The sequence below is a fragment of the Ochotona curzoniae genome, unplaced genomic scaffold (genome assembly GCF_017591425.1).
Source record: "Ochotona curzoniae isolate NIBS_2020 unplaced genomic scaffold, NIBS_Ocur_1.0 scaffold_1852, whole genome shotgun sequence".
Lineage (NCBI taxonomy): Eukaryota > Metazoa > Chordata > Mammalia > Lagomorpha > Ochotonidae > Ochotona > Ochotona curzoniae.
The window spans coordinates 15,358,398-15,384,044 of record NW_024467087.1 but is presented as its reverse complement, the minus strand read 5'-3'; the positions used below and the strand labels follow the sequence as shown (position 1 = coordinate 15,384,044).

Here is a 25,647-nt window from a genome sequence, read left to right as displayed (position 1 = left end):
CTGTTAGTGGCCTTGGCGTCCTTACCTCCCGGCTATGGTGAGTTTGGCCTGGGTGTCTGGGACAGAGACCAAGATGGCAGAGGTAGTAGGGGTCTCTGAGTTTGCAGGCAGGCCCACATGCTGCAGCTTCGGCTTCTCCCAAGAAGAACTGGCCTTGCCCTGGGGGGCCGCTCGGGCAGACATCCTGGAGCTGACGCGACGGCTACCATTGCTGCCGCCACTGCCGCCACCAGCACCATCGCCAGCACCGCCACTGCCGCCAGCACCGTCACTGCCGCCGGCACCAGAGGAGGATGCAATGGCCTGTGAGGGCCCTCCTGGGCCATCCCTTTTCTCGTCCTCATCTTCAATCACCACCAGATCCTTGGGCATCTCCTTAAACTGGTACACCAGCCGCTGCCCTTCCACCTTGGCCAGGATACCCCTCTGATAGTAATACCTGGGCACCCGGGATAGAGACAGAGTTAGCCAGGGACTGAGTAAGGGTGGGGGCAGGGGCTTTTCTCTCTTTCTGATTTGTACAAAGTGCACAGACAAGGGCCCAAGGTTAATACAAAGGGGGCTGTGCGCAGGGGCAGACATGGCAGGCAGAGGGCCGGGCAGGGAGAGAGACTCCTAGGACACAAGGAGCCCCAGAGAGGGGCAGGGAGCATCACCCCACACACACACCCCTGGAGCAGCTGCTTACCTCAGCGCCCGTCCCATGGTCTCGTAGTTCATGTCCGGCTTGTTTTTCTGCTTCCCCCACAGCTTGGACACGGCTTTGGAGTCCACCAACTTAAAGATGCCTTTCTCTCGTTGGGTCCACTTGATGTACTTGGGGCAGGTGTTCCGGTCTTGCAGGAGCGCCAGGAGGAACTCCCATAGGTACACGCTACTGCCTGCAAATGGCCCAGCCCCAGCCCGGAGGGCAGCGTCAGGAGCCAGCCCAGGCAGCACCCCAGCTGCCTGTCCAGCCACCTCCCCAGGGCTTGCCACCATACCTTTGCCGTCCTTAGATTTCTTCCGGATGGGGACGCTGGGATCAGTAACAGGCGATGTACTTCGGTTGTTCTTTGTCTTCCGTACTTTGGAGGTGGGGGGAGAGGCAGGGAAAACAGGATGAGATTGGGGCTGAGAGGAGGCCAGGCTCCTGAGCTAGGGGACTCTGTAGCTGGCCAGGCAGGTGGACCAGGTTGTTGGTCCTGCAGGTACCTGCACTTGCATCTGCTTATGTGGGTGGGTGGGGGTGGGGTGGAATGTGGTGGTACTTGGGTAACTACAATCCGGTCCAGCCTACCTCTGGAAGGGCCAGACGGCCTAAGGCACCGTGATCTGGTTGTGTAGATCAGCGCAGTGCTGGGGTTCAGTCACCATTAGGACAGGTGAATCAGTAACACAGGGGCTTGGGAAAGCCCAAAGTCCTCCTCATATGTGGTCTCTGTTTCCTGAGCTTGGCGGTGGAGAGATAAGCTCACCGCGTGCTCTGGCTGCGCGTCCAGACACTGGGGGCCCGGGGACTGGCCAGAGGCCCACGCCTGCAGCCGGGATGCTGTCCACTCTGAGCACATGGCTATTTCTGGGAGAGCTTAGGTGTGTGCACAAAGCAGACAGCAGCACATGGGCTGTAGTGGGCTGTCTTTGTGTGGGGAATCTCAGGCCACAGGGCTCTTGTAACCACTCCATAACCCCCTCCACGCAGCCCCTTGAAGATAATCATACACACACACACACACACACACACTCACTCACTCACTCATGCATGCACACTCTGGCCTTACTTCTCTTTTTGGATTTGCCGGTCTTCTTGGAATGGTCCTCCTCGGAGACCTCCAGGTTAAGCTGCTGGTTGTCACTTCCACCCACACTGTGGAGGCCAGAGGGCTCCATGGTGGACTGCACACAGCTGGACAGAGGAGCAGATTGCATAGGCTCGGCTTCTGGGAGCATTTCGGAGGGACTGACTGCAAGAAGAGAAGGCTGCGCTAGGTGAGGCTCAGGGCGGGGCTCCTGGCGTGTGCTCCACCCCGTGGGAGGCGGCTCTGGACACAGGATACACCCAGAATAGCCTTCTGTGTCCTGCAGTGGTCACCAACTAGCCCCGATCATAGCCCAGTAAAGTTCCAGCTGGCATGCAGGGTCAAGGGCCACATGAATTTAGCCACGGATGCATTTCACAACCCCATGGGGCCTGAGGGATCGTTCAGCTTGGAGGCCAGTGGCAGGGTAGAGCAAGTTAAGCCTCTTCCTATAGCACCAGCATACCATATAGTGCTGGTTTGTGTCCCGGATGCTCCACTTCCCATCCAGCTCCCTGGTGATGGTCTGGGAAAGCAACAAAAGATGGCTCAAAGCCTTAGGCCCCTGCACCCACGTAGGAGACCTGGAAGAAGCCCTTGATTCCTGGTTCCAGCCCAGTACAAGTCTAGCCATTGTGGCCATTTGGGGAAATGAACCAACAGATAGAAGGTCTCTCTCTCTCTTTCATTCTCCTTCTGTAACTCTGCCTTTCAGATAAAAATATTTCTTTTCATTTGAAAAGCAGAGTTATAGACAGGAGAGACAGAGAAAGTCTTCCATCTGCTGGTTCACTCCTCAAGTAGCTGCAAGAGCCGGAGCTGAGTCAATCTGAAGCTAGGAGCCGGGAGCTTGTTCCGGGTCTCCCATGTGGGTGCAGGGTCCCAAAGCTTTGAGCCATCTTCTACTACTTTTTCAGGCCATAAGCAGGGAGCTGGATGGGAAGCAGAATAGCCAAGACATTTACTAGTTCCCATATGGGATGCCAGTGCTTGCAGGAGATTTAGCCTGTTGAGCCATGGCACAGGCCCCAAAGAAATACATTTAAAACAAACAAGCAAACAAAAACAAATCATTGAGCTCAATTCCTCTGCTCTTGTGATGAGATGGACCAGAGATGGCAAGTCACATGCCCAGTGGCACACAGCGTGGGAGCCCTCAGTAATCTTGGTTGGATCCTCAGAGAGTATTTCAATGCCTTTTTGGGAAAAAGCAGTCTTTGGGAGACAGGGAGCTTTTGTCCTGTGAGGGGGTCTGATGAGGAGCATGGCTCATGCCCTGGGGACTCCTGGCAACTTGGGAGCCAGGCAGGAGGAACAGGGAGGTAGCTCCAAGGCAGGTATTTTCTGATTAAATCACAGACTGTTGTTTGCCTTGGTCTTCCCAATAGCCATACACGTGACGTTGCAGACACAGTCCAGGGCAGGCTCCCAGGGGCTGGGAGAGAGGAAAGGGCAGGGCTGATTCTTCCTGGGAATAGAACTGCAGTTCTCTAAGGCGAAAAGAAGCCTGAAGATGGGTACCGGTTCTAGGTCAAGTGTGGCAGAACTGCATGCTGCAAGATGGTCTCTGCAATCCATTTGGGGGTCATGTATATTTTATCCACAAGTTCAAAACTGGCAAGCAACCAAAATCCAAAAACTCACCCCTTGGTCGCCTCTCCCTTGACTGTGGTGCCCTCATGCCCCTCTCATACCAGTCCTAGCTTGATGACTTGTATGAGCGGCACTTCAAAAACTTCATAGAAATGGAATGAACACCCAATTTCACTTGGATACAAAACAAAAACAAACAAACAAAAAAAGGAAACTTGTGCCTCAATTTCTCGGGCGATATATTTTCCATGAATTTTTTGAAGACCCCTCCTCGTAGATAGGTGGCTGTGGGTATGTAGGGCCAGGGTGCACACGAGCCTGAGAATCCAGTACCTGTAACTTAACATTCTCAAAAGGAACATCTGTGAGGCACGAAGGCAGGGGTTGAGGGAGGGGTGCTCTTTCAGACTTACAGATCTGTTTCTCGTCCAGGGTGTTACTGGGAGATTCCACATCAAGCAAGACTTCAGTGGTGGACACGGTGTGTGAGGTGGCTTCATTGTCATCTGCTCCCAGTTGCGTGAGGATGTGGGGGAGAAAGGAACAGTGCTCAGTGTCCAGGCAAGGGACATCCTGGGAGCCTGGGGTGGGGGGTGGGGGGAGGCCCAGGAGCCACTAGAGACCTGGGGTCTAGGGGACAACTGTGTGGAAGGAGGCAGTGTCCCACCCGCTTACCTGACCTCTCCACCCCGCCCTCCTGGCACCCCATCCCGTGGGGCTCCCTTGGCATAGCTTGCTCCTGCATGCAGCGCAACACTCCCTTTGTCTGGGGAGCTTGTCCCTTCTGCCTGGTGTTTACTAATAGACACAGTGACCTGGGTTCCCTTGAGGCATAACTCTGTTCCACACCCCACCTTCGGCATCCAGCCAGAGAACAGACCTGCCAGCAGAAAACTGCCCTCAAGGATCTGGTCTTGCGCCATGCACAGGGCCCCGTCGGTGATGACACCATTGTGAGCGTCATCCAGCTCCAGGCCCGAGTAGAGATGCAGCAGTTCTGGATAAGGTACCTGCTCCACGATCACAGCCGGGAACACGGAGGGGTCTTCCAGCTGTGGACGAGGGGGCAGAGGAGACAGCTGGGCTCGCTTGCCCCTTCTTGGAAGCCCTCCCCACCTTCCCTTTATCTCTGGAGCCCTTGCCTTTGGAGGGGCTGGCTGGGGGCTGCCCTTTGTAGTTTGTATCTCTTAATCTAGGTCCAACCTCTCTCTGGGTGATGCTTTGAGGGGCTCTTGATGAATAGAGATGGGTTAGTTCTAGACTGCCGCCGCTCGACTAACTGGGTTAGGTTGCTTGCAGATCCGGCATCCCTTAATCTGAGCATTGGTTCCAGGTCCAGCAGCTCTATTTCTGACCCAGCCCCCTGTTAACGTGCCTGGGAAGGCAGTGGAGGGCAGCCCAAGTCCCTGCACCCACATAGGAGGTCCACGTAGAGTTCCTGACTTTCGGGTTGACCCAGCCCTGACTGTTGTAGACATTTGAGAAATGAACCAGACGAACCAGCAGATGGAAGACTCTCTCTTTCTCCCCTCCCTCTCTTGCCCACCTCCCCCATCACTTGGCTTGCCAAATCAAGCTTTCTGTTTTCCCCAACAGTGCAATCGCAGCTGTTTTCTTTTACAAAACTTCTAGAAGGAACTATATAAGGATGCTACTGGTAGTTATATTTTAGCTCTCTTGGGTGATTTTCTCCCCACTTCTTTCTATTTTTCTGTTTTCCACATTTCCTGTCCTTAATCCTTCTTCATTACAATGTTTTTGTGCAACTTTCATCAGTGTTTTACTCAGGAGAACAGGATGAGAATGATTCTCCCCCGGTGACCCTGAGCAATCAGGTTTGGCCTTTGACAGTCAACCTGGCTGAACCAAGTTCAAGGCAGTTCTGGGATCCCCAGGCAGGGTTACAAGTGATCTCGGAGAAGATGGTCCAGGGCACACAGGCAAGGGGAGTAGCCAAGGCTGCCATGCTGTCTGGAGCTGTGCACCAGAAGAGCCATGGCAGCTTATTTACATTCCACTACACTCACCGCATTTCAGATGCTCCCATAGCTACAGGTGGCTAGTGACCCCAGACTGGACAGCATATGGAATAGTTGCAATAGTCCAGAAGATTCCATTGGATTTTACTGATCTAGAGCAAGACTGCCTGGGTTGAGACCAGGCTATATTTTAGTATGAACAGAGGCAAGCTGCCTAACTATTTTGTATGTCAGTTCCAACCGCACAGGGCTGTGTAAACAGATGGCCACAGGAAAAGCCCTCTGCTCAGGGCTTGGCCAACTGTAAATTCTCGGTAAGCACCAGGTATGAGGAGCTTTTGGAAAATCTGACATTTTATTTCTTAACCTGGACTTGTTTTAGAGTTATCTAATCATCATCCTGACTTACATACTCTTTTGTATTCATGACATATTCTGCAATAAAAACTGTCTCCTACAAAGAATGAAAAGGGGTTGGGGAGCGGGGAGGAGGCTGGTGCCATGACAGAGCAGCTTAAGTCATTGCCTGCAATGCTGGCATCCCATAGAGTTGCCGATTCAAGTTCTGACTGCTCCACTTTTGATCCAGCTCCCTGCTCAAGTGCCTGGGCAAGCAACACAAGATGTCCCAAGTGTGTGGGTCCTCACCACCCAAGTGACAGACCTGGATGAAACTCTGGATCCCTGGCTTCAACCTAGTGAGCCCAGTGACTGAAAAACCTCTCTCTCCCTCTCTCTATGCAACTTTGCCTTTCAAATTCACAAAATAAATCTTAAAAGATTGAAAGGGAAGGACCTGGCGCCATGTCCTAGGGGCTAAAGTCCTCACTTTGAATGCGCCAGGATCCCATATGGGCGCCGGTTCTAATCCCGGCAGCTCCACTTCCCATGCAGCTTCCTGCTTGTGGCCTGGGAAAGTAGTCGAGGACGACCCAAAGCCTTGGGACCCTGCACGTACACGGGACACCTGGAAGAGGCTCCAGGTTCCTGGCTTCGGATTGGCTCAGCTCTGGCTGTTTTGGTCACTTGGGGAGTGAATGATCGGACAGAAGATCTTCCTTTCTGTCTCTCCTCCTCTCTGTATATCTGACTTTACAAATTAAAAAGTCTTAAAAAAAAAAAAAGATTGAAAGGGAAGTGAGAAGATACAAGCCACAGGCGGAGACAGAAGAGAAGATGAAAACTGTGGCGGGCTGCGGACCCCTTCTCTGGAATGCTTGTGACCAGCAAAGCCTTTGATTCCAGGTGTGTCTTGTTTTGTTCTGTTTTGTTTTAAGATCCTGAAATATCTGCACAAACTGCCAGAGAGCATCTCTAATCCCAAGATCTGAGAGTGGAAACTTCAGAGCCGGGTCATGACTCAAAGGGCTTTGGATTGCAGAGCATTTAGGCTTTCAGATGTTTGGATAAGTGTTGCTCAACACATACTTTGAAGTGCTGGGGCAGGGGGAGGCAGAAGGCAGGGAAGGGCTCTCTTTCTCCTTCCTTCTCTCAGATTTCCTTGTTTCACTTGGAAGTCAGAGTTATGGAAAGAGGGGGAGAGACGGAGCTTTTCCATCTGCTGGTTCACTCCCCAAATGGCCAGAACGGCCATGGGTTGTACCAGGAGCCAGGCGTTTCTTGCAGGACCCCCAGGTGGATACAGGGGTCCAAGGACTTGAACCATCCTTTGCTGCTTTCCCAGGCCGAAAAGCAGGGAGCTGGATGGGAAGTGGAGCAGCCAGTATTTTAAAAAGAAATTATGTGATATGCTGGTGCCCCAGATGGAAAATGAGCCTGTTACATCAGCACACTGGCACCTGAAAGCTTTTCAGGGAGATGTTCAGGTTGAAGAGAACTGTTTGTGAGATCTGAAAGATACAGCATTGGTGGGGGAAGGTGACGGATAGTTTCAAGTCTTGGAGGTGGCAGAAGAGCGCACATGAGGCCCAAGGCTGGGTAGGTTCCTCTGGGAGAAAGAGGGATACTTCTCTCTCGCAGCTGAGCAGGGAAGCAATGACAACAAGGGGTAGTAAGGGTAAAAGGTGAGGAAATGGCATTGTGACACAGCAGGTTAAGTCACTGCTTGCAATACTGACATCCCAAATCAGATTGCCTGTTTGAGTCTCTGGCTGCTCTACTTCTGATCCAGCTCCCTGCTAATGCGCCTAGGAAAAAGCAGAAGATGGCCCAAGTCCTTGTGACCCTGCTCCCACATGGGACACTCGGATGGTGTTCTTGGCTCCAGGCTCCACGACTGGCCCAGCCCTGCCAGTCTCCTTCCCTCTCTTCTCTCTGCCTGTCAAATAAACATCTTTTTTTAAAAAAATGTAGAATCCAAATGTTTAAAGATTAAAGATACAGGCCAGCATTATGGCACAATGAGTGACGTTGCTGCCTGTAACCCATTCCAGAGTGCCCGTTGTCTGCTTCTGATCCAGCCTCCTGCTAATGTGCCTGGGAGGGCAGCAGAAGGTAAGCCAATTACCCAGGCCCCTGCCAATTATGTGGGAAACGTGGCTGGAGCTCTGGGATCCTGGATTTGGCCTGGAGCAGCCCTGACTGTTGCAGGCTCTGAACCTGTCTGGCTTGGGAAAGCTGTCTGCTGAGGGTGAATGTGGTAGGTTGGGAGGTAAGGGTAGCCTCTAGGAAAAACAGAAACACTTGTTAGGCAGACCAGATGCACATAAAAAAAATTACAAGTAGCATTAGGAACCCATGGCGGGTCACTTTTTTTTTCCCTTGTCGTCTCTTGCCTTCTCTGGGAGGCTAGGCTCGCCAGTGCTATTCAATTAAATCCAGTAATTTGAGGTGAGGAGCGGGACAGAAAGTGCAATGCACACCAAAGCCCACTAGAGGGCAACCTTTTGCAGGACTCCAGAGAGTTTGACAGTTTTCCATCCTCAAAAGGATTTATGGGATACAGAGCCTCAGAGTTCGGCTGCAATGCTTTTAGTGATAACCCAGTCAAAACTTTTCTAAGCAAAGATGGGAAAGTAGCAGTTGGCACTGTGGCACAGTAGGTAAAACTGTGGCCTATGGTGCTAGCATCCCATATGGGCACCACTTCAAGTCCCAGCTGCTTCACTTCTGATCCAGCTCCCTATTAATGTACCTGGGAAAGCAATGGCCCGGGTATTTGGGTTCCTGTACCCACGTGGGAAACCCAGAAAGATGCTCCTGGCTCCTGATTTTGTGCCAGCCCATTGCCAGCCATTGTGATCATTTGAGGAGTCGGACAATCCCAGTCTTGGGGGCACCCTGTCGTTCCAGAACAGGGCTGTCTCTCCCTCTAGCTAAGTGGGTGTTCCAGCAGCTTTCTCAGTGACACTAGGGGGTGAGGGCTCAGCATGCACCTGCTCACTCCTTTCCCTAGCAGCTCCTTAGCAGATTTGGTGGCTAGGCATGGCATGTAGGAGACCACCGCCCTCCATGCGCCTGTTGACTCTGAACGGGCCCTCTGTGAGTGACTGGTTGGCAAGTGGACCTGGCACCCTGAACACAGTAGGTGCTTGTTCAGTTATGCGCAGGGTGCGTCTGCCTGCCTCCCAGCCTGGGCTGCATGGGCTTTGTTCTCCAGGGCCTGTTACCTGGTGGATGTCATCCATGCCGTTGCTTGCAAATTCGAAGACCAGGTCACTGGGCTGCAGGGTGACAGCCATGCTGTTAGGTCACACAGCTAATAGCAGGGTCCCACAGGAGGGCCCAGGGGAAGAGGGGCTTGGGGGGCTTCTGGATGCAGTGTTGCCGTGCCTCAGAGCCTTGAACCTGCGCTGAGCCAGTAAGATCGGAAGTGGAGACAGCTGCAGCTTGTAGGGGCCTAAGTTGGGCTCAAGGCTGCATGCTGAGCTGAGCCAAGTGCAGGAGCGACCTAGGGACAAAGAGAGAGACAGGGCAATGAGAAAAATCACGTTCCTTGCCCTCTGTTGCCAGAGCCGAAGGACTGTGCCCTACACCAAGGCAGACTGCCAGGGGCAGGATAGACAACAGTAAGGGGAGGGCAGTGGGAAAGGGGGCAAGAAGCAAACAAGAAGGAACCAGGAGAAGAGGCAGTGGACGCAGCCCCTGCAGGGATCAGTGGCCGGGCCTCAATGCCTCTGACACCTGCAGCTCCCTCCCTGCTGCTGGAGGAAGTGACCTGGGGACAAGTACTCTGAAGACTAATGCCTGAATCCCAAGGCATCATGGCAGTGAGGCAAGGGGTGGCCAGTGGGCCTGGCTGTTTACCTTAGGCAGTGGGGGTGATGGGGGAGCTTAGTTGGGAGAGACAGACTCTATAGAGAAGGCAAGATTTCTTGCTGTGGACACTCTGTGTGGGGGGGCAGGGGTTGTGCTTGTCAGGGCTAGCAGCTGGGTGGGGGGAGGGGTGCCCATCACCAGCCAGGCCACGCCACCAGAGAGGAGAGCCTGGCCACAGAGGGCCAGGTGGGCTGCTGCGTGCCCGTGCTGCACCCCTGCCCCCTACGGCCGCCAGCGAAACCAGCCTCAGCCACTTTGTGTGGGTTTTATGTTCTTTGCTTGGCTGTGCTTTCAGTTTCAACACTGTATTGTGGCCCTGGGAACCTGGGAGCAGAGGCCCAGCACCCTGGAATCCGGGGGAGGTGGCAGGGGAGTAGCGGCCACGCAGCCTCCCAGAGCCGGCACAAGCCACTTTTCCAAGCGTCTTTCACTCGCTCACATGCATGAGCGTATCTTGCTGCCCTCCATCCCGCCGCCCCTCGCACTGGAGGTACATGCCCCAAGCCCATCTCTGCAGCTCAATGCCCCTGTTGGGCTGTGCTCTGACACGTTACGGAGACCAGCGGAGTGGGAGGTATCACACCCCTGCCCACCCTGGAAGCCCCATGCCTGGCCTGACCCATCCCTCCAGCTGGCATGCTCTCCCCCTTAGCGTTGCAGGGAACTGGGGAGGGCCATGACACTTCTGTTTGGAGTTCACAGGTGTCTGTGGAGCCAGCACAGCAGGAGAGAGTCATTGGTGCCCACTTCCAGGATGGCCAATTGTCCCCCAGGGTTGGGGTGTGGGGAAATGAGGAACTTGAGAGAGGGGCAAAAGAGAGAAAAGGAGGGGGAGCACGGGTGACCTCCCCGATGACCGCTGTCCCCGATGGGAGACACCCAGGCCTCTCCCACTTCCTTTCCGTTAGCCCACAGGGCCAGCCCCAGCTTTACCCCACCCCTGCCCTCACCCCCACACCTTTCCAGCCCCCACGGGCAAAAAAAAAAAATGCTTGGAGAAGACCTTGGGCTCCACTCTGTTCCACCCGCAAGGTCTGAGACAGTCTGCAGCTGAAGGAGACACGGGAGGCTGCACCCTCATGCAGGCAGGCCTACCAGCAGGCACCTGGACTGCGTGCCCTGCTCCCACCCAGTCCCTCACTAAGCCTCCCAGGGCCATCTCTGCCCGGACAGTCTGTCCGTTCGCTTCAGCGCCCTCATGTGGATGTCTGCATTCCGTAGCTGCAGCCCTCGCACCGTCCTGCCTGCCCCAGGAAGAAGAGCATTTTCTGGCAGAATCCAATAAAAGGTGATCACTTTCACCTAATCCCACTTTGTCTAAACCTGAAACTCTGTGTCTGCCTCACCCAGGCCAAGGCCATTTCGGTGTAACCCTTCCTTTCCGGTTTGCATGTCTCCAGGGCTTCCCTTTCACAGATGGGTGTTTCATCTGTGCAAGGTCACAGTGGCTGCTCAGTGCCTGGGGGATGCCTGCACGTCTTCCTCACCTCCAGCAGTCCACAGTGGTCTCCTGGAAGGCAGGGACCACTCTGCCGGCAACTAAGCGCTTGCTCAGCCCGTTGCCCTGGGCATCGCATGGAGCAGCAGATACTTTGTGTCTAATCACCCCTCGCTGGGCGACTGGTGGTGTTTGCTGAGCATTCTTCTCAGCTGTATGCGTCCAGGTCTACATAGGATGCAACCAGCACCGGGGACTCTTGCTCCCATAAGGCTGAGCAAGGCTGAGCGAAGCCTGCATCCCCCACGAGGTCCCATCTGCAGACTTGGGGCACTGTCCTCATTATCTACGCTGTGGGCACTGCCTGTGTTTGCTTTGCACGTGCCATTTAGGAGGCGTGTGTCTGTGTGTGCAGGGTGCGTGCATGAGTCGCAAGTGTGGGGACATGTGCGTGACAGGCACTGTGTCCCATTGTGGCCAGCAAAGCTGCAAGCTTGGTTCCTCCTCCACAGAGGCAGGAGAATGTTCAGGCCAAGCTGCTGCCCGACTGCAAGAGGCCTATACTGGAGACCAGGGTGGGCTGGCTGCAGCCTGAAGGCTGCCCCTGTTACAGGCGAGGCCCCCACCTTCACCCTCAACACACACACACACACACACACACACACACACACACACACACACACACAGAGTTCACTCTGTCAGAGAGCAGTAGGGAGGGGAGGCAGCCAGAGCAGTGGCCATCAACAAGAGGCGGGGCGGTGAAGTTCAGATCATCCCAAGCACATGAGTCTTGGATCTGCTTCTTATCTGCTCTCAGGACTCAATCGGTACAGTTCCCACCAGCCCAGGACTCTAATCTGCCCCTGCCCCTGATGCTTACGACCATAGCGTGCTCAGTCTCCTACCCTCCCCTCTTGGCCAAGGCTAAGAAAATTCCCTCCCCACTATGCCGTGGAACCTTCCAGTCCCAAAAGCTTTCCCCTTCTCCCTCTCCCCCCCCCCCGTGCCCCCCCCACACACTTTGAGATGTTTTGAGGATTTGAAAGTGAGAGGTGGAGAGAAAGGCTCATTTGCATGTTCACTTACTCTCCGCCCCGAGGTCCCTCAAAATAACCTCCTTCTCCCAAGAACCTGAAACCAAAGAAGCCACCAGCAGGCAGGCCCTCCCTCCACCCTGTTGGAGGCTGGAGAGGCCCACACTGGGGAGGCCACCCCATCCGGCCTCCTCCTGAGCCCTCTGGCCAGATCCTGCCTCCGTGGCTGCAAGCAGGAGATCTACGAAAGCAGACACTTTGTTCAGGGAATTGAGGTGCCTGGGAACCAGAAACTACAGGGATGCTCACTCCCCCAACCAGAGTACAGCTCACAGATGGCTCTAGTTGCCATCTGCTTGACAAGGTGGTCGGAGTTCGTGGGCTTCCCTTCCTGTGGGTTTTCTCCCTCCCTTCCAGGGCCTACCCTGCTGAACTGAAAGCAAAGTGTCTGCAGCAGCGCAGGAGTCAGTGGGTTCAGTGGGGGAGTCAGCATGTGAGGGCCTGAGCATTAGCACCGTGCGGGTGCTGCAGGCACTGCCTCTCTGGGGCTCTGAATGAATTTCCTAATCAAAGGACTATGGAAGCAGCTTGGACTGCTCCATTGTAAGCACAAATGGCCGGTACAGGGCCCTGCTGGGGTTGTCGCTGGAACACACGGAGCAATGGTCAGCACCACCCCACTCGGGCCTCCCTTACAAGCAAGTGGCTCCTGGGCAGAAGCCACATGCACAGTCTCCAGAGGCTCTCCCAGAACGGCTCGGAACAATCGTGCCATTTTCCCATGGGGTCAGGATACATGGGGACCAGGTGGCCAGCCAGGGCCCCAACGCCACCGTCACCACTTCTCCTTCCCCCAGCTCCTTGTCCTTGTAGCCAAGCTCTCACCCCTGAAATACCCTGTCCTTCGTGAAAACCTTTCTGGAATTCTCTGGAAAGGAAGTGACCATTTCCTTCATGCCATTTCCCACTCCCTTGACACCCCTCCCCCACAACCACAAACAAAATGGAAACTACCCTAGGAACAGCTGTGCCCGCTACTTAAAAACAGCCCCTCCTCCTCTGGCTAGGCGTCATCAAGTAGCAGAGGCGCCTGCTGCCCTACCGTAACCAGCACAGAGGCTCTGCAGCCCCCGGCGGAGACAATCCATCCATTGGCAGAACTCAAACCCATAACCTTGGCCAAGTTCAGGCCCAACTCCGGTCAGCAAGCGAGTCCTCCTTGAGCCAGCACCCTGTGTCAGCTCCTTCTCTGTTCCTTTCCTTCTGATGCCTCCTGTACTTGACAATTTCATGTCAAGAAGAGGGAGGGCGAGCAGGCCAGAGTTTTGCAAACTTTTGTTGGTTGGGGTTTCTCTGCTTATTTACAAGAAACCCAGTTTCCTTCCATGCCCCTGGGTCACTGCCTGATTCCAGCTCATGGTTTGTCACACTCCCATGATGAGGTGGGTCTCCTTCATGTCCCCCTCACCCGTCCTCATCCTCTGCTCCCCTCTCCCAGGCTCCCTCTTCAGGTCCGCGATCCATCCCAGGGAGAAGGTGATCAGGGCTGCGGGAGGTGGCAGGCTGCAGGCAAAGAGTTGTCTAGCTTTTCAACTGGGGGAAGAGGGGGTGGCAGGGTGGAGACCCATGGCCCACCCACGATGGTGTCTACCGCCCAGGATGAGGGAGGAGAAGGAGGAGGATGAGAAGGGTCACGCTCTCCTGGCTGCAGCCTCATGTGACTGTGACCCTGAAAAAGCCACCCATCTTTCTGGGCTGTGCTTTCTGTCATCCTTCAAGTGGGTGAGGGTGCAGGGTCATGGAGCCTTAGCAGGTGCTCAGCAGGCAGTCTTGGGTGAGTGAAGGTGGCGGGTGGGAGGCGCTGTGAAAGCGAAAATTCACTCATCCAGATGGTGAATTCCAGGCCACCTCCCAAGCAGCAAGGGGTCAGGGCCCCAATCTGCGGCCTTGAGAGCCCCCAAGGGGCTCCAGAACCCAAGAGAGGGTGGGACTTAGATGGTTATTGGCTGGGAAGGAACCGATTCCTGGCTTGGGTTGGGGACCCTGCACGGAGGGGCAGGCTGGTGCAGTCCCCTGCCCTCCCCAGCATCAACCCCGGCCCAGCCCTCTGGGTTGTGGTTATGTAGCAAGAACAAACACTACAGACGCCCCAAAAAGGGAGGAAGGAGGGGGGAGGGTGGCTGACAAAGGGAACCGCTGGCTTCAGTCGCCCTGAGAAAGCTAAAAGAACGCCACCTGGAGGCGCCTGTAGCCACTACAGCTACTCCACTGAGTGCCAAGGATAAGAGGCTGAATAACAGAGGGTCACGAGATGGGTACAGGCTGTCCACTACAACGTCCACAGAGCCTAAGGGCATGAGTTTTGATGCCAGCAGAGCTGGTTCCGCCTTAGGGTTTGTGCCTACCACTTTCCTGAGAAAGGACAGGATTGGGGCGAGCTCTTAAGCACTTGAGACACCCTGAGACTGAGCCCTGGCTCTGCGCCCCATGGCAGCGTCCTGCACACGGCGGCGCTTGAGGAGGCAGCAGGAGACAGTCAAAGTCACTGCATCCATGACACACACGTGCGAGAGCTGGATGAGCTCCCAGCCTGGGCCTCAGCCCAGCCCCTGCCATCACAAGCATCTGCAGAGTGAACCAGTGGATGGGAGATTGATCTGTCTGTCTCTGCCAGATAATACAAGAAAATGTCCAAGATATCGTGCAAAAAGAAAGGGAAATGGAGATGGTGAGTCAAAATGAAGGCTGAGAGGGGCAGAAGAAAGACAAGCAGTGCAAGCACTGGAAGAGGGAGGGGCTGGGAGAAGCTACAAAGTGGATAGGGTACATCAGAGAGCGGAGGAATCAAACTTGAACGCGTGTGTGCGCGCGCACACACACACACGCACGCACACACACACACACACACACACACACACACACACACACACACACATATGGCTGGCACTGTGGTATAGTGCTAAAGCCACCGTTAGAGATGCTGTGTCACATGTGAGCACCAGTTTGAGCTCTGGTTGATCCATTTCCCCCTCCAGCTCTCTGCTAACATGCCTGAGAAAGCGGGGAAGAATGCCCCCAAGAACTTGGGACCCTGCACCCATGTGGGAAAGAGAAAAGCTCATGGCTCCGGATCAGCCCAGCTCCGACTGTTGTGTCTGTTTGGGAAAGTAAATCCTCAGTGTAAGCTTTTGTCTTTCCTTTTCTCTGTAACTCTGCCTTTCAAATAAAAAGAAGTATTTTTTGTTTGTTTTGTTTTTTGTTTTTAAAGATTTACTTATTCTCATTACAAAGTCAGATATACAGAGAGGAGGAGAGACAGAGAGGAAGATCTTCCGTCCAATGATTCACTCCCCAAGTGAGCGCAACTGCTGAAGCTGAGCCGATTCGGAACCAGAAGCCAGGAGCCTCTTCCAGGTCTCCCACATGGGTGCAGGGTCCCAAGGCTTTGGACCATCCTCAACTGCTTTTCTAGGCCACAAGCAGGGAGCTGGATGGGAAGTAGAGCTGCGGGGATTAGAACCAGCGCCCATATGGGATCCCAGCACATTCAAGGCTAGGACTTTAGCCGTTAGGCCACGGTGCCAGGCCCGCAAATAAAAATAAATCATAAGAAAAAGAAAGCCACCCTCTAGGTGTAGGTGAGAGTGGGTCTGTGAGCAGAGGAGGTGGCAGAAGACGAGGGGGCAGCTCTGGAACCCAGGGGATGATCTTCTTAGCCCCAAAAGGAAAAAGCTGATAGACTATGGGGAAACAGCCTTGCTGTAGAGACCCCCAGATGTATAGTGATTCCACTGTGAAAATGGTAGCAGATATGAGTGATCAGGGCAGCGAAAGGGACTGGCCTTGAGTTTAAACTCACACATTTTTTTTTCTTTGCTTGTTTTTAAAAATGTATTTATTTTTACTGGAAAATCAGATTTACAAGGAAAAGGAAAGATAGAGAGAGAAAGATCTTCCATCTGCTGGTTCGCTCCTCAAGTGGTCACAAAGGCCAGAGCTGAGCTGATCTGAAGCCAGGCGTCCGGAGCTTCTTGCAGGTCTCCCACGCGGGTGCAGGGTGCCAAGGCTTTGGGCCGTCCTCCACTGCTTTCCCAGGCCACAGGCAGGGAGCTGGATGGGAAGTGCAGCTGCCAGGATTAGAACCGGCGCCCATATGGGATCCTAACGGATGCACACAAGGTAAATTACTTGCTACTAGGCTACTAGGACTAGTCACCAGGCTACTATGTTGAGCCTAAGCTCACACAGTTTAAAGATGGGATTATCTTCCAAAACCCAGGTTTAATGAAGGGGCAAAAAAATGAGGACCAAAACAAACATTTTGCTAAGCCTTGGTCTTATCTGGGTCCATTGGCAGGTGTTAAGCTGTCAGACAAGCCAGCAGCAAGATGTGATGCAAGACCAAGCGTATTTCAAAAAGTTGATGGGAAAAATGAAATGAGGTTTCTTTTGTGGGAGAAAAAAAGGAATGAAGGGAAGATGGAAGGAAGGAAAAAACAAAAAGAAAAAAAAGAGGCCTGCAGCAAGTTCGTATCCTGGCTGCTCTACTTTCCCTCCACCTTCCAGCTCCCTGCTTGTGGCCTGGGAAAGCAGTTGAGGACGACCCAAAACCCTGCACCTGCATGGGAGACATGAAAAAAGCTTCTGGGTCCTGGCTTCAGATTAGCTCAGCTCTAGTCATTGCGGCCACTTGGGGAGTGAACCAGCAAATAGAGGATCTTTTTGTCTCCTTCTCTCCATCAATCCTTCTGCCTTTCCAATAATAATAATAATAATATATATATATATATAAAGCCAGTCAGAACTATTTAACAGAATGAGCAGAAAGCCAACCCTAGACGATAAGTATACAAATGAGTACAGCTGTGTTCCAGTAAAACTTTATTCATGGTACTTTATGGGCTCTGAGACTCCAATTCCCTATCAGTTCATGTATCACGAAATACTACTCTGTTTCTCCACATCTAAAAATATAAAACTTGGCTTGGCGCTATAATGTAGCAGTTAAAGTCCTCGCCTTGAACACGCCAGGATCCCATATGGGCGCCAGTTCAAATCCTGGCAGCTCCACTTGCCATCCAGCTCCCTGCTTATGGCCTGGGAAAGCAGTTGAGGATGGCACAAAGCTTTGGGACCCTGCACCTGTGTGGGAGACCTGGAGGAAGCTTCTGGCTTCATATTGGCTCAGCTCCAATTGTTGCGGCTACTTGGGGAATGAACCATCAGATGGAAGATCTTTCTCTCTGTATATCTGCCTTTCCAATAAAAATAAATAAAATCTTTAAAAAAAAATTTTTTTTTAATGTCAAAGTCATGCTTGGCTAAGGGTCCACATCCAAAAATTCCACTGGATGGACTGGTCCACGGGCCCGCTTTTACCAACCTCTGCTTAGGTCTAAGAGGTGAAGAGGAGATGAGAATAAACCAGGCGAGGAAGGCTTTGAAGAGATGACACTGGCTTCAGATCTTGAAGGATGTGTGAAAGTTGAATTGACAGAAATTGAGGCAGAAGGGCTGGCACAGTAGCCTAGTGGCTAAAATCCCACCTTGCATCCGCTAGGATCCCATATGTGCACTCATTCTAATTCTGGATTCTCTACTTCTCATCCAGCTCCCTGCCTGTGGCCTGAGAAGGCAGCAGAGCCTTGGGACCCTGACCCCGTGTGGGAGAACTGGAAGAAGCTCCTGACTCCTGGCTTCAGATCAGTTTAGCTCTGGCAGTTGCAGCCACTTGGGGAGTAAATCAGAACATGGAAGATCTTTCTCTGTTTCTCTTGCTCTTTGTAAATCTGACTTTCCAATAAAAATGAAAAATAAATCTTACAAAAAAGAGAAAAAAGAAATTGGGGCAGGACATTGGACCGGCATGGGAGCAGCATAAACAAAGGTGCACAAGCTGGGAAATCATGGAAGCTCAAGGTATTCGGCACATGCGTGTATTCAGCGTTAGTTCCTGGGAGTACTGCAGCACTAAGTACCAGCCTTGTGCCAGGAGAAATGCCCTTGGCTTTGTCAGGTGTGGGAAGTGGCCCAGAAGGAGGGGGCACTGGGGAGTCCCCCAGCCCGACGCCTCATGCACATGGGAGTCCCGGATCCGAGCGAGAAGGTTTGCATGGGTTTCTAGGACACACGCCAGCAGGGGCCTCAGCAGAGAACATGGTCCCTTCAATAAAAGTTATCTGCCTTAATATCCTGTTGGTGCTTAGACTGATTACCCTGGCTTCTAAAATACCCACTAATGAATTTAATTAGTCTCTGGTCAGTGCTGCTGCTCCCTCCCTCGCTCCCTCCCCTGACAATGGAAACAAACTGTCTCTTGGCTAGGGGAGCAGGGACGTGGCACTTTAAAGTGAGCCTGCCAGGGTTCTGTGCGGGTCTTCAATATGTCCATGAAAAATGCACATTTATGGACAAAACATGCATAGATTACTTTCTTTTCTTTTTTAAAGATTTCATTATTTTTATTGGAAAGCCACATCCGGTTTACAAAAAGAAGGAGAAATCAGAGAGAAATATCTTTCGTCCGCTGGTTCACTCCCCAAGTGATTACAATGACCGGAGCTGAGCTGATCCAAAACCAGGAGCCAGGAACTTCATCAGGGTCTACCACATGGGCAGCAAGGGCCCAAGTTCTGATCATCTTTGTTGCTGTCACAGGTCAATAATAGTGATCTGGAAAGGAAGTGGAGAGGCCAGGACAAGAACCTGTGACCACAGGGGATTTTAGGCGTACAAAGTGAGGATTTAGCCTTTGAGCCACTGAGCCAGGCCTGTGACAGGATTTTTATGGGTCCACAATGCCTAAGGAATTTACTACATGATCCTTAGCCTGGCGGTTAAAGTCCTTGCCTTGAACGCCCTGGGATCCCGTATGGACACCGGTTCTAATCCCGGCAGTTCCACTTTCCATCCAGCTCCCTGCTTGTGGCCTGGGAAAGCAGTGGAGGAGGGCGCAAAGCCTTGGGATCCTGCACCCGTGTGGGAGACCCGGACGAAGCTCCTGGCCTCAGATCAACTTAGCTCCAATCATTGCGGCCACTTGGGGAGTGAATCAGCAGACAGAAGATCCCCTCGCTCTCTGTCTCTCCTCTTTTCTGTATATCTGACTTTCCAATAAAAATAAAAATAAACAACTCTTAAAAAAAAATTAACCTACGTGATCCTTAACACAAGTGTGCTGGCCTTTAGCTCGAGAAGAATGTTACAGAACGCTTGTGATGGAAGTGCCTGGGGGGAATGGTAGGTCAGTACGTACAAAGCCAGAGGCTTTGCATCCTGAAATCTGTCCTGCTCCAGGGTCAGGACACCTGACTGAGGTCTGAGCAAGTCACTTCCTGGCATGTTGTCCTTTATCGGGCGAGGGCTTTGACCTGGATGTTGTGAGACCCTCAGTGGGCTTTAGAGAAAGCCAGCGACCTGTTGCAGTTGCTAGCCACCTAGTTCTGAGTAGGCTTGGACTTGATTGCTTCATTGTTGCTGCTGCTGCCACCACCACCACCGCTGCTGCAGCAGCTCTCACAGAAGACCGCCCCCTTGCCTTGCCTGGCTGTGGTTTCCGGGCCCACACCCCTGGGCCCCCCTGTCTCTCAGCGCTCACCTGCTCCGCCCACTCTTCCCTTGCGCTGACCTGCGTGTCCTGCTCTTTCAATTTCTCCCCCTACAAACATAGCCTTTTCTGAGCACACCACCTGCCCCCGCCCCCTGGCCCCTGGCAGTCAGGTGGCTCAAAAGCCTCCACTTTGCCGTGGGGAGGAAGGGCAAGGAGTCTCCCCTGTCCCCCACCTCCCAGAGCCCGTGGCAGATACACAGTAAGTGGAGCTGGAGACAGGGCCAGCTCTCCCCGCACCCCTGCCCTGCCAGAGGAAACAGCCCCTGGCTGCCACTTCCTGTCCCAGGGGTTTCAGCAGCTTCCCCTACAGGCCCCTGTCACCCGCCCCCTTCCCCCGTGGCCTTCCCCACCCCCACCCGAGCCCCACGCAGGTCAGAGAGTGCAGAGGGGAGGATCCTTCATGGGAAGGCAGATCGGACAGCTGGCTACACGGGGCGGGACGGGGGGAGACGCCCCAGCGGCAATGCCATCAGCCTGAGCTCGGCCGCCAGTGCTGTCTCCATGTCTCTGTCCTGTTCACTGATGAGTAAAAATGAACTAGTCACTTTGGGGGAGGGACTTCAGAGGGTTGGATACACAATCAGAAATTAGAAATGGTAAGATCTGTGCCCAGTATGTGGAGGGACAGGCTGAAGCCATAGGACCTGGGGCAAGACATACGCCAAGGAGAGAGGCAGGTGACACAGAAATCAATGTCATTTTATTACCTGTAAGGGGGCTTCCTGTCGTTAGTGTTTATGGACAGAGGCAACAGAAGAGAAAAAAGTATTACATCATATGTAGGTCAAGGGTAGTGGCATTTTCCGGGTGACAGAGCAGGGAATGCTCACATTCCACCGCGGCTGCCTATGTGGCGTGATCACTTAGACTTGGTCAGTTCCTTCCAGGGCTTTTTGCTGCGGGCCAGTGTGCCTGCGAGGGATCCCACGGACAGGTGACGTGCGAGGCCTTCGGAAAGCCATGGGTCAAGGCAGCAGTGATGACCTAAGGTTCTGGGCCGCTGGTCCATTGCTAGCTGTCCTTGGGACAGGTCATAGCTACTGGTCCAAGACCTTGATGCTTGTGATGGGGGCCTTGGGGTAATGGACACAGTTACCCTATTGCCCTCATGATCATGTCAGATAGCATTGAGAGGCTTAAGGGGACCCCAGAAGCCATGATTCTGGATGAGACAGCAAAGAAAATAAAATTCCAAGACTCCTGGTAATAGTTCTCCTGGATCTGAGAGCTCATTATTTTCCACCTTCCACTCAGAGCTCTGCCCAGTCAGGCCTCTCCCCAAGAGAAAACGGGGGTTCACTCTTCCCTCTGCCCCTCCCAAGACAAATAGAAATCACTCTCCCCAAGGTAGGGCCCCAAGGATGGAGACTCCTTCTCAGTGCCTGCAAGCTGGCATGAGCATTGCTTCACAGCTGGTACGAGGGATGCCCGGGGAGCCTTAGAGGCAACATCTGGATGTGCAACTGGACTCCTGCCAATCCCCCTCCTGCCAGATACAGGGCCAACCCAGGGCCCCGGGCATTGGTTACAAGCCCGACTCGAAGCTGGTGGTGCATGTTTGGAAAGCACATCGAGCCTTTGGTAGAGGGGGTGGAAACACTTGAGACTGGTGCCAGCTTGGGGTGAGAGCTCGTGAGGTTGGCACCAATCAGAGCCAGTGCCAGGCCTAGGGCGGTGGGTGTGGCTGCTGTGGCCTCATGGCCGCTCCCGGGAGGGGCAGAGGGGTGTGGGTGCTTGTTTAAATGTGTGCAAGATTTCTCTTCTGCACCCTCTGATAGCAGTTCAAGTTTCTGCCCTAAGTCTAGGGAAGTGGAGAGTGGTGGGTCAAGCAGGAAAATTAGAGGGTGACAGGCTGGAATGAGGGGTAGGGTAGGGGTGGCATGGAGTTACAGTACTGTGGTTCGGGCTGTGGGGTTGATACTGTGCAGGGGTTCGGTCACATTATCTCTGCTTGTCCCTCAATGGCAAAGCTCGGGTTTGAGCCCAACTTTGTTTCCATCTACTAGCTTTGAACTCAGTTTTCAGAGAAGGCAATTTTGGTAATAATTCTAACCGTTCCCTTTTAAAAGCAGCACAACTGAGGCTCAGAAGAGATTAGGTAACATGATTAAATCACAGTGTCATCAGGAGGAGACAGAATTCAAACCTGGACCTGGGAGACCTTGATCTCCAAGTCCTTGCTTCTCCTCCTGTCTACTCTGACGACCACCTGCTGGGACCCCAGCTGGCTCACAACCCTCAACTTCAAAGGCTCAAGGCCCTGGGAGGTCCCTTCAGCCACAGCCTTCCATGCCATACAAGTCTTGCCCAGTGAATGCTGACTTCCTGGATCAGATCTACACAACCTGAGTACTGGTTGTATAGTTCTGCTGATGTGGCGGCTTACGCTGCTTCCTGGACGTTGGGGCCTACTGTTTCCACAGAGTTCCCTGGCTTCAGCCCTGGAGTTTCCCTGACATGGTCCTGGCCCCATAAGTCTACCCTTGCTGTCTGTCATCTAACACATAATGTCAGTCTGGGTTCTTATCTTCAGGTGTTGGTTCACAAGTTCACTCAAATATTTATGGGAAAGCCAGTCCAGAGCACCTCAGCGGGGCCAGACCCATGGCCAGGGGCTAGCTCCAGAGACCAGCCTGTTGCCCATGGTAAAGGTCCTAGACCTAAGTTGACAGCAAGATGAATTAGCCCATCGGTCTAAACATCATTGCCGATGTGTAGGAAGCTTCCCTTCAAAACTGAAGCCCTTGGTCTGGCGCTGTGGCCTAGTAGCTAAAGTCCTTGCCTTGAATGCACCAGGATCCCATATGGGCGCCGGGTCTAATCCTGGCAGCCCCGCTTCACATCCAGGTTTCTGCTTGTGGCCTGGGAAAGCAGTCGAGAATGGCCCAAAGCTTTGGGACCCTGCACCCATGTGGGAGACCTGGAGGAACTTCCTGGCTTTGGATTGGCACAGGTCACTTGGGGAGTGAATCATTGGACAGAAGATCTTCCTCTCTGTCTCTCCTCCTCTCTGTATATCTGACTTTGCAATGAAAATAAATCTTTAAAAAAAAACTGAAGCCCTGGGGCCAGCATCCTAGTATAGTAGGTTAAGCCACCACTACCCATAGTACTGGCATCCCATATGGGCATTGATTCCTGTCCCGGCTACTTCACATTCAATCCAGCTCCCTACTTATGACCTGAGAAACAGTGGAAGATGGCCCAAAGCCTTGGGACCCTGCATCCATGTGGAACACACAGAAGAAGCTCCTGGCTTTGGCCTGGCATAGCCTTGGCCATTGATGCCATCTGGGAAGTGAACCAGCAGATGCGAGATTCTCTGTCACTCCCTCTCTCTGTAACATTACCTTTCAAATAAATAAATGAATCCTTAGAAAAAATAACTGAGGTCCTGAGGCTGGGTGGAAATGGGAAGTGATAAAGATATTGTAAAGTAGACTCTGATGATAGATGTGCAACTCTGAGAAACATACCAAAACATGCTAAAGAGCAGACTTTATGGGGGGGAATTTTCTAGTATGTGAACTGTATCTACGAAACTTTTTATCTTGAGAAAAACAAACAAACAAAAGCAAAACAAGATAGGCCCAGCGCAGGACCCACTCAAGGCCACCCTTTTTCCCTATCAGCCTCCCTGAGGCCCAAGTTAAGCACAGTCATGGAGCAGAAATAGCAAGTCCACTCTGTGTGTAGAGATGGGGCTGGACTACAGGTTTCAGGGTGAGCAGTGGGAAAGAGACAATAGCTAGGGTTGTGGGACCAGTACTGTAGCTCAGCATGTTAAGTCACCAGTTGCGATACTAGCATTCCATGAGCGCATTTCCAGTCCCAGCTGCTCTACTTCTAATCCAACTCCCTGTTAACAAACCTGGAGAGCAGTGGAGAATGGCCCAAGTGTTCGGGTCCCTGCATCCATACGGCAGACCCTGTCGGATTCCCAGCTCCCGGCTTTGGAAGCAAACCAGCAGATGGAAGATTTCTCTCTCTGCTTCTTTAATTTTGACTGTCACACAAATAAAATCAACCACTTAACAGAGAGTGAGAGAGAGAGAGAGCGAGCAGGAAAACTTGATCTTCAGCTCTGCCACTCATGGCCAGTCTCTGTATCCATTTTCCTATCCTCTGTGAAGTGCCTGTGGCTGAGTTTGTTGATTCTTTGCTACTGGCCTAGCTGGTTCTGACCCTCTGGGTTTCTAATTAGAAGGCCCTGCAAGACAACAGGATGGATGGTGGACAGGCGGCTCTTGGTGGGGGGTCTGCAGGAGACCTTTGACACGATTGACACCCACCAGCACTGTTCCAGTCCATGCTTCTCACTGGCAGCCATGACACCCATTTTCCTGTGAGTCACATTCTCTTGCATTATTCTGCTGGTAAGGCTTGCCACGTGGAACACCTTGGTTCTAATTTCCCCTGGTAGCGCTAGGTGGTAGATCAAGTTGGAACCCAGATCCACCAAGACCAGCCCTTTGAGAGGGTGGTGAAGCAGGTCCCTAGCCAGCAGCCTCTCCGCTGCCCAGCCTCGCCCCTTGCTCGTGTGCAGCCTGCGTACCTGGTGTGGGCCCAGTAGAGATCACTGACCGCTCCCAGTCTAGCCCCTGTTGGAGAGGATATTTCCACATCAGGCCCCCACTTCCTGCAGACTACCCCTGCTCCGGTTTCCTCCCCCCCCCCAACTCCTGCCATCTGGTGGCCTGCCCTCTGTCCCCTCCCCTTGTGGGGTGTTTCCAGGCTGCCTTATCAGCCTGGGGAATCTGCACCTCACCCTGGCGGCCCCGCCCCGCCCAGGGCCCTACCTGCTCTTTCGTCACCGTCATCCGTGGTTGCCTGCCACCACCACAGCGGGAAGCAGCACCCACGGCTAGGATCCCGCCCATCCCCCCGCCCCCACCACATCCCCGCCCCATGCCTGGCAGGTTGGGGTGTGGACCAAAGTTTGCTGCCTCACACAGGCTTTCAGCCCCTGGGGCCCAGCCTGTTATGGTGGAACCTAAATATCTGTAGCACCAATTCAGTTTGCGCAAATGAGGAGGGCATGCTTGGGTTGCAAAGTGCAGGCTTTTCTATCTGCAGGCTATGCAGACAGGCCAGAAGGCTCTTCTGCTCTTTGCCACTGGGAGATGAGGGAGGGCAGCAGTAGGCTGGAAGGCTCTGAGGGGCAAGCAGCTGTTTTTGAAGTTGGGGGATGCTGTCAAGGGGCCACAGGCTGAGCATGAAAGAGGAGCTGCGGCCAGGAAATCATTGCAGCCCAAAGCTGTATCCTTCCCACCCCAGGATCTGCTCACCCGCCCAAAGGCTGGGATGAAGCCAGGGCAAACCACTGGGCAAGTCAAAACACTGCCCTCCCAAGACATAAAGATCTAGGCTATCCCATCGGATATGTTTGAACCAAACTGCAAGACAGAGAGGTGGGGACAGGAGGCAAAAGAAGATGCTGTGGGCAATGGGTTTTCCTTCCAGATACTTTGTGCTAGAATCCTGACAGTTCTTTTTGACCTGCCCATGTCAGGGACAGGTTCAAGGGCCTGCTTTCTACAGCTGACCAGGTCGCAGACTAGGACTCAATGCCACAGTTCAAAACCAGTTCACCTTCCAGGGGCTTCCATTTTGTGCACAGATAAATCATTTTAAATGTGTTTGAGACACATTAAAACACACTTCAGATTAAATGCTATACTTCAAAAACATTTTAGAAGACTGTCCTTTCTAGGTCTCTGGAATACAATTCAGTAGGGGCACTTGGGTGGGAAAGTTCAGAAAACTTCTGTGAAGGTTAATTTTGCCATTAGTGGGCCATATAGTCGCAGGCAAGCCATGTCACACGGTTTCTTGCAGCCTCAGACCTCTTCCACAAGAGGATCTATACTCCCCGGGGCTCCTCGCAGGATTACTGACCCTAGCAGCTGGCAGGACCCCAACTCTCTTTCCTTCCTTCCAGAGCATTCAGGCATGCGCATTTAGCACAGTGGGTGAGGCCCTGCTCCGGATGCCCAGA

The 25,647-nt window shown here is 53.2% G+C and overlaps 1 protein-coding gene across 3 annotated transcripts in view; it reads right to left on the bottom strand.

Moving 5' to 3' along the window:
* The window catches only part of ELF4 (E74 like ETS transcription factor 4), a 41,614-nt gene that overhangs the window by 2,791 nt on the left and 13,176 nt on the right, over positions 1-25,647 (bottom strand). For 2 of the 3 annotated variants that reach the window (XM_041000019.1, XM_041000018.1), the window contains exons 2-8: positions 8,920-9,200; positions 4,252-4,423; positions 3,785-3,877; positions 1,761-1,943; positions 984-1,067; positions 689-881; positions 26-439 (exon numbers count right to left, since the gene is read on the bottom strand). In XM_041000019.1, the coding sequence (XP_040855953.1) occupies positions 26-439; positions 689-881; positions 984-1,067; positions 1,761-1,943; positions 3,785-3,877; positions 4,252-4,423; positions 8,920-8,991 (1,211 nt within the window). In that variant the 5' untranslated portion in view covers positions 8,992-9,200. Of the gene's footprint in view, positions 1-25; positions 440-688; positions 882-983; positions 1,068-1,760; positions 1,944-3,784; positions 3,878-4,251; positions 4,603-8,919; positions 9,201-25,647 lie in introns of those variants that run through there. The other variant, XM_041000020.1, reaches the window with a different exon arrangement.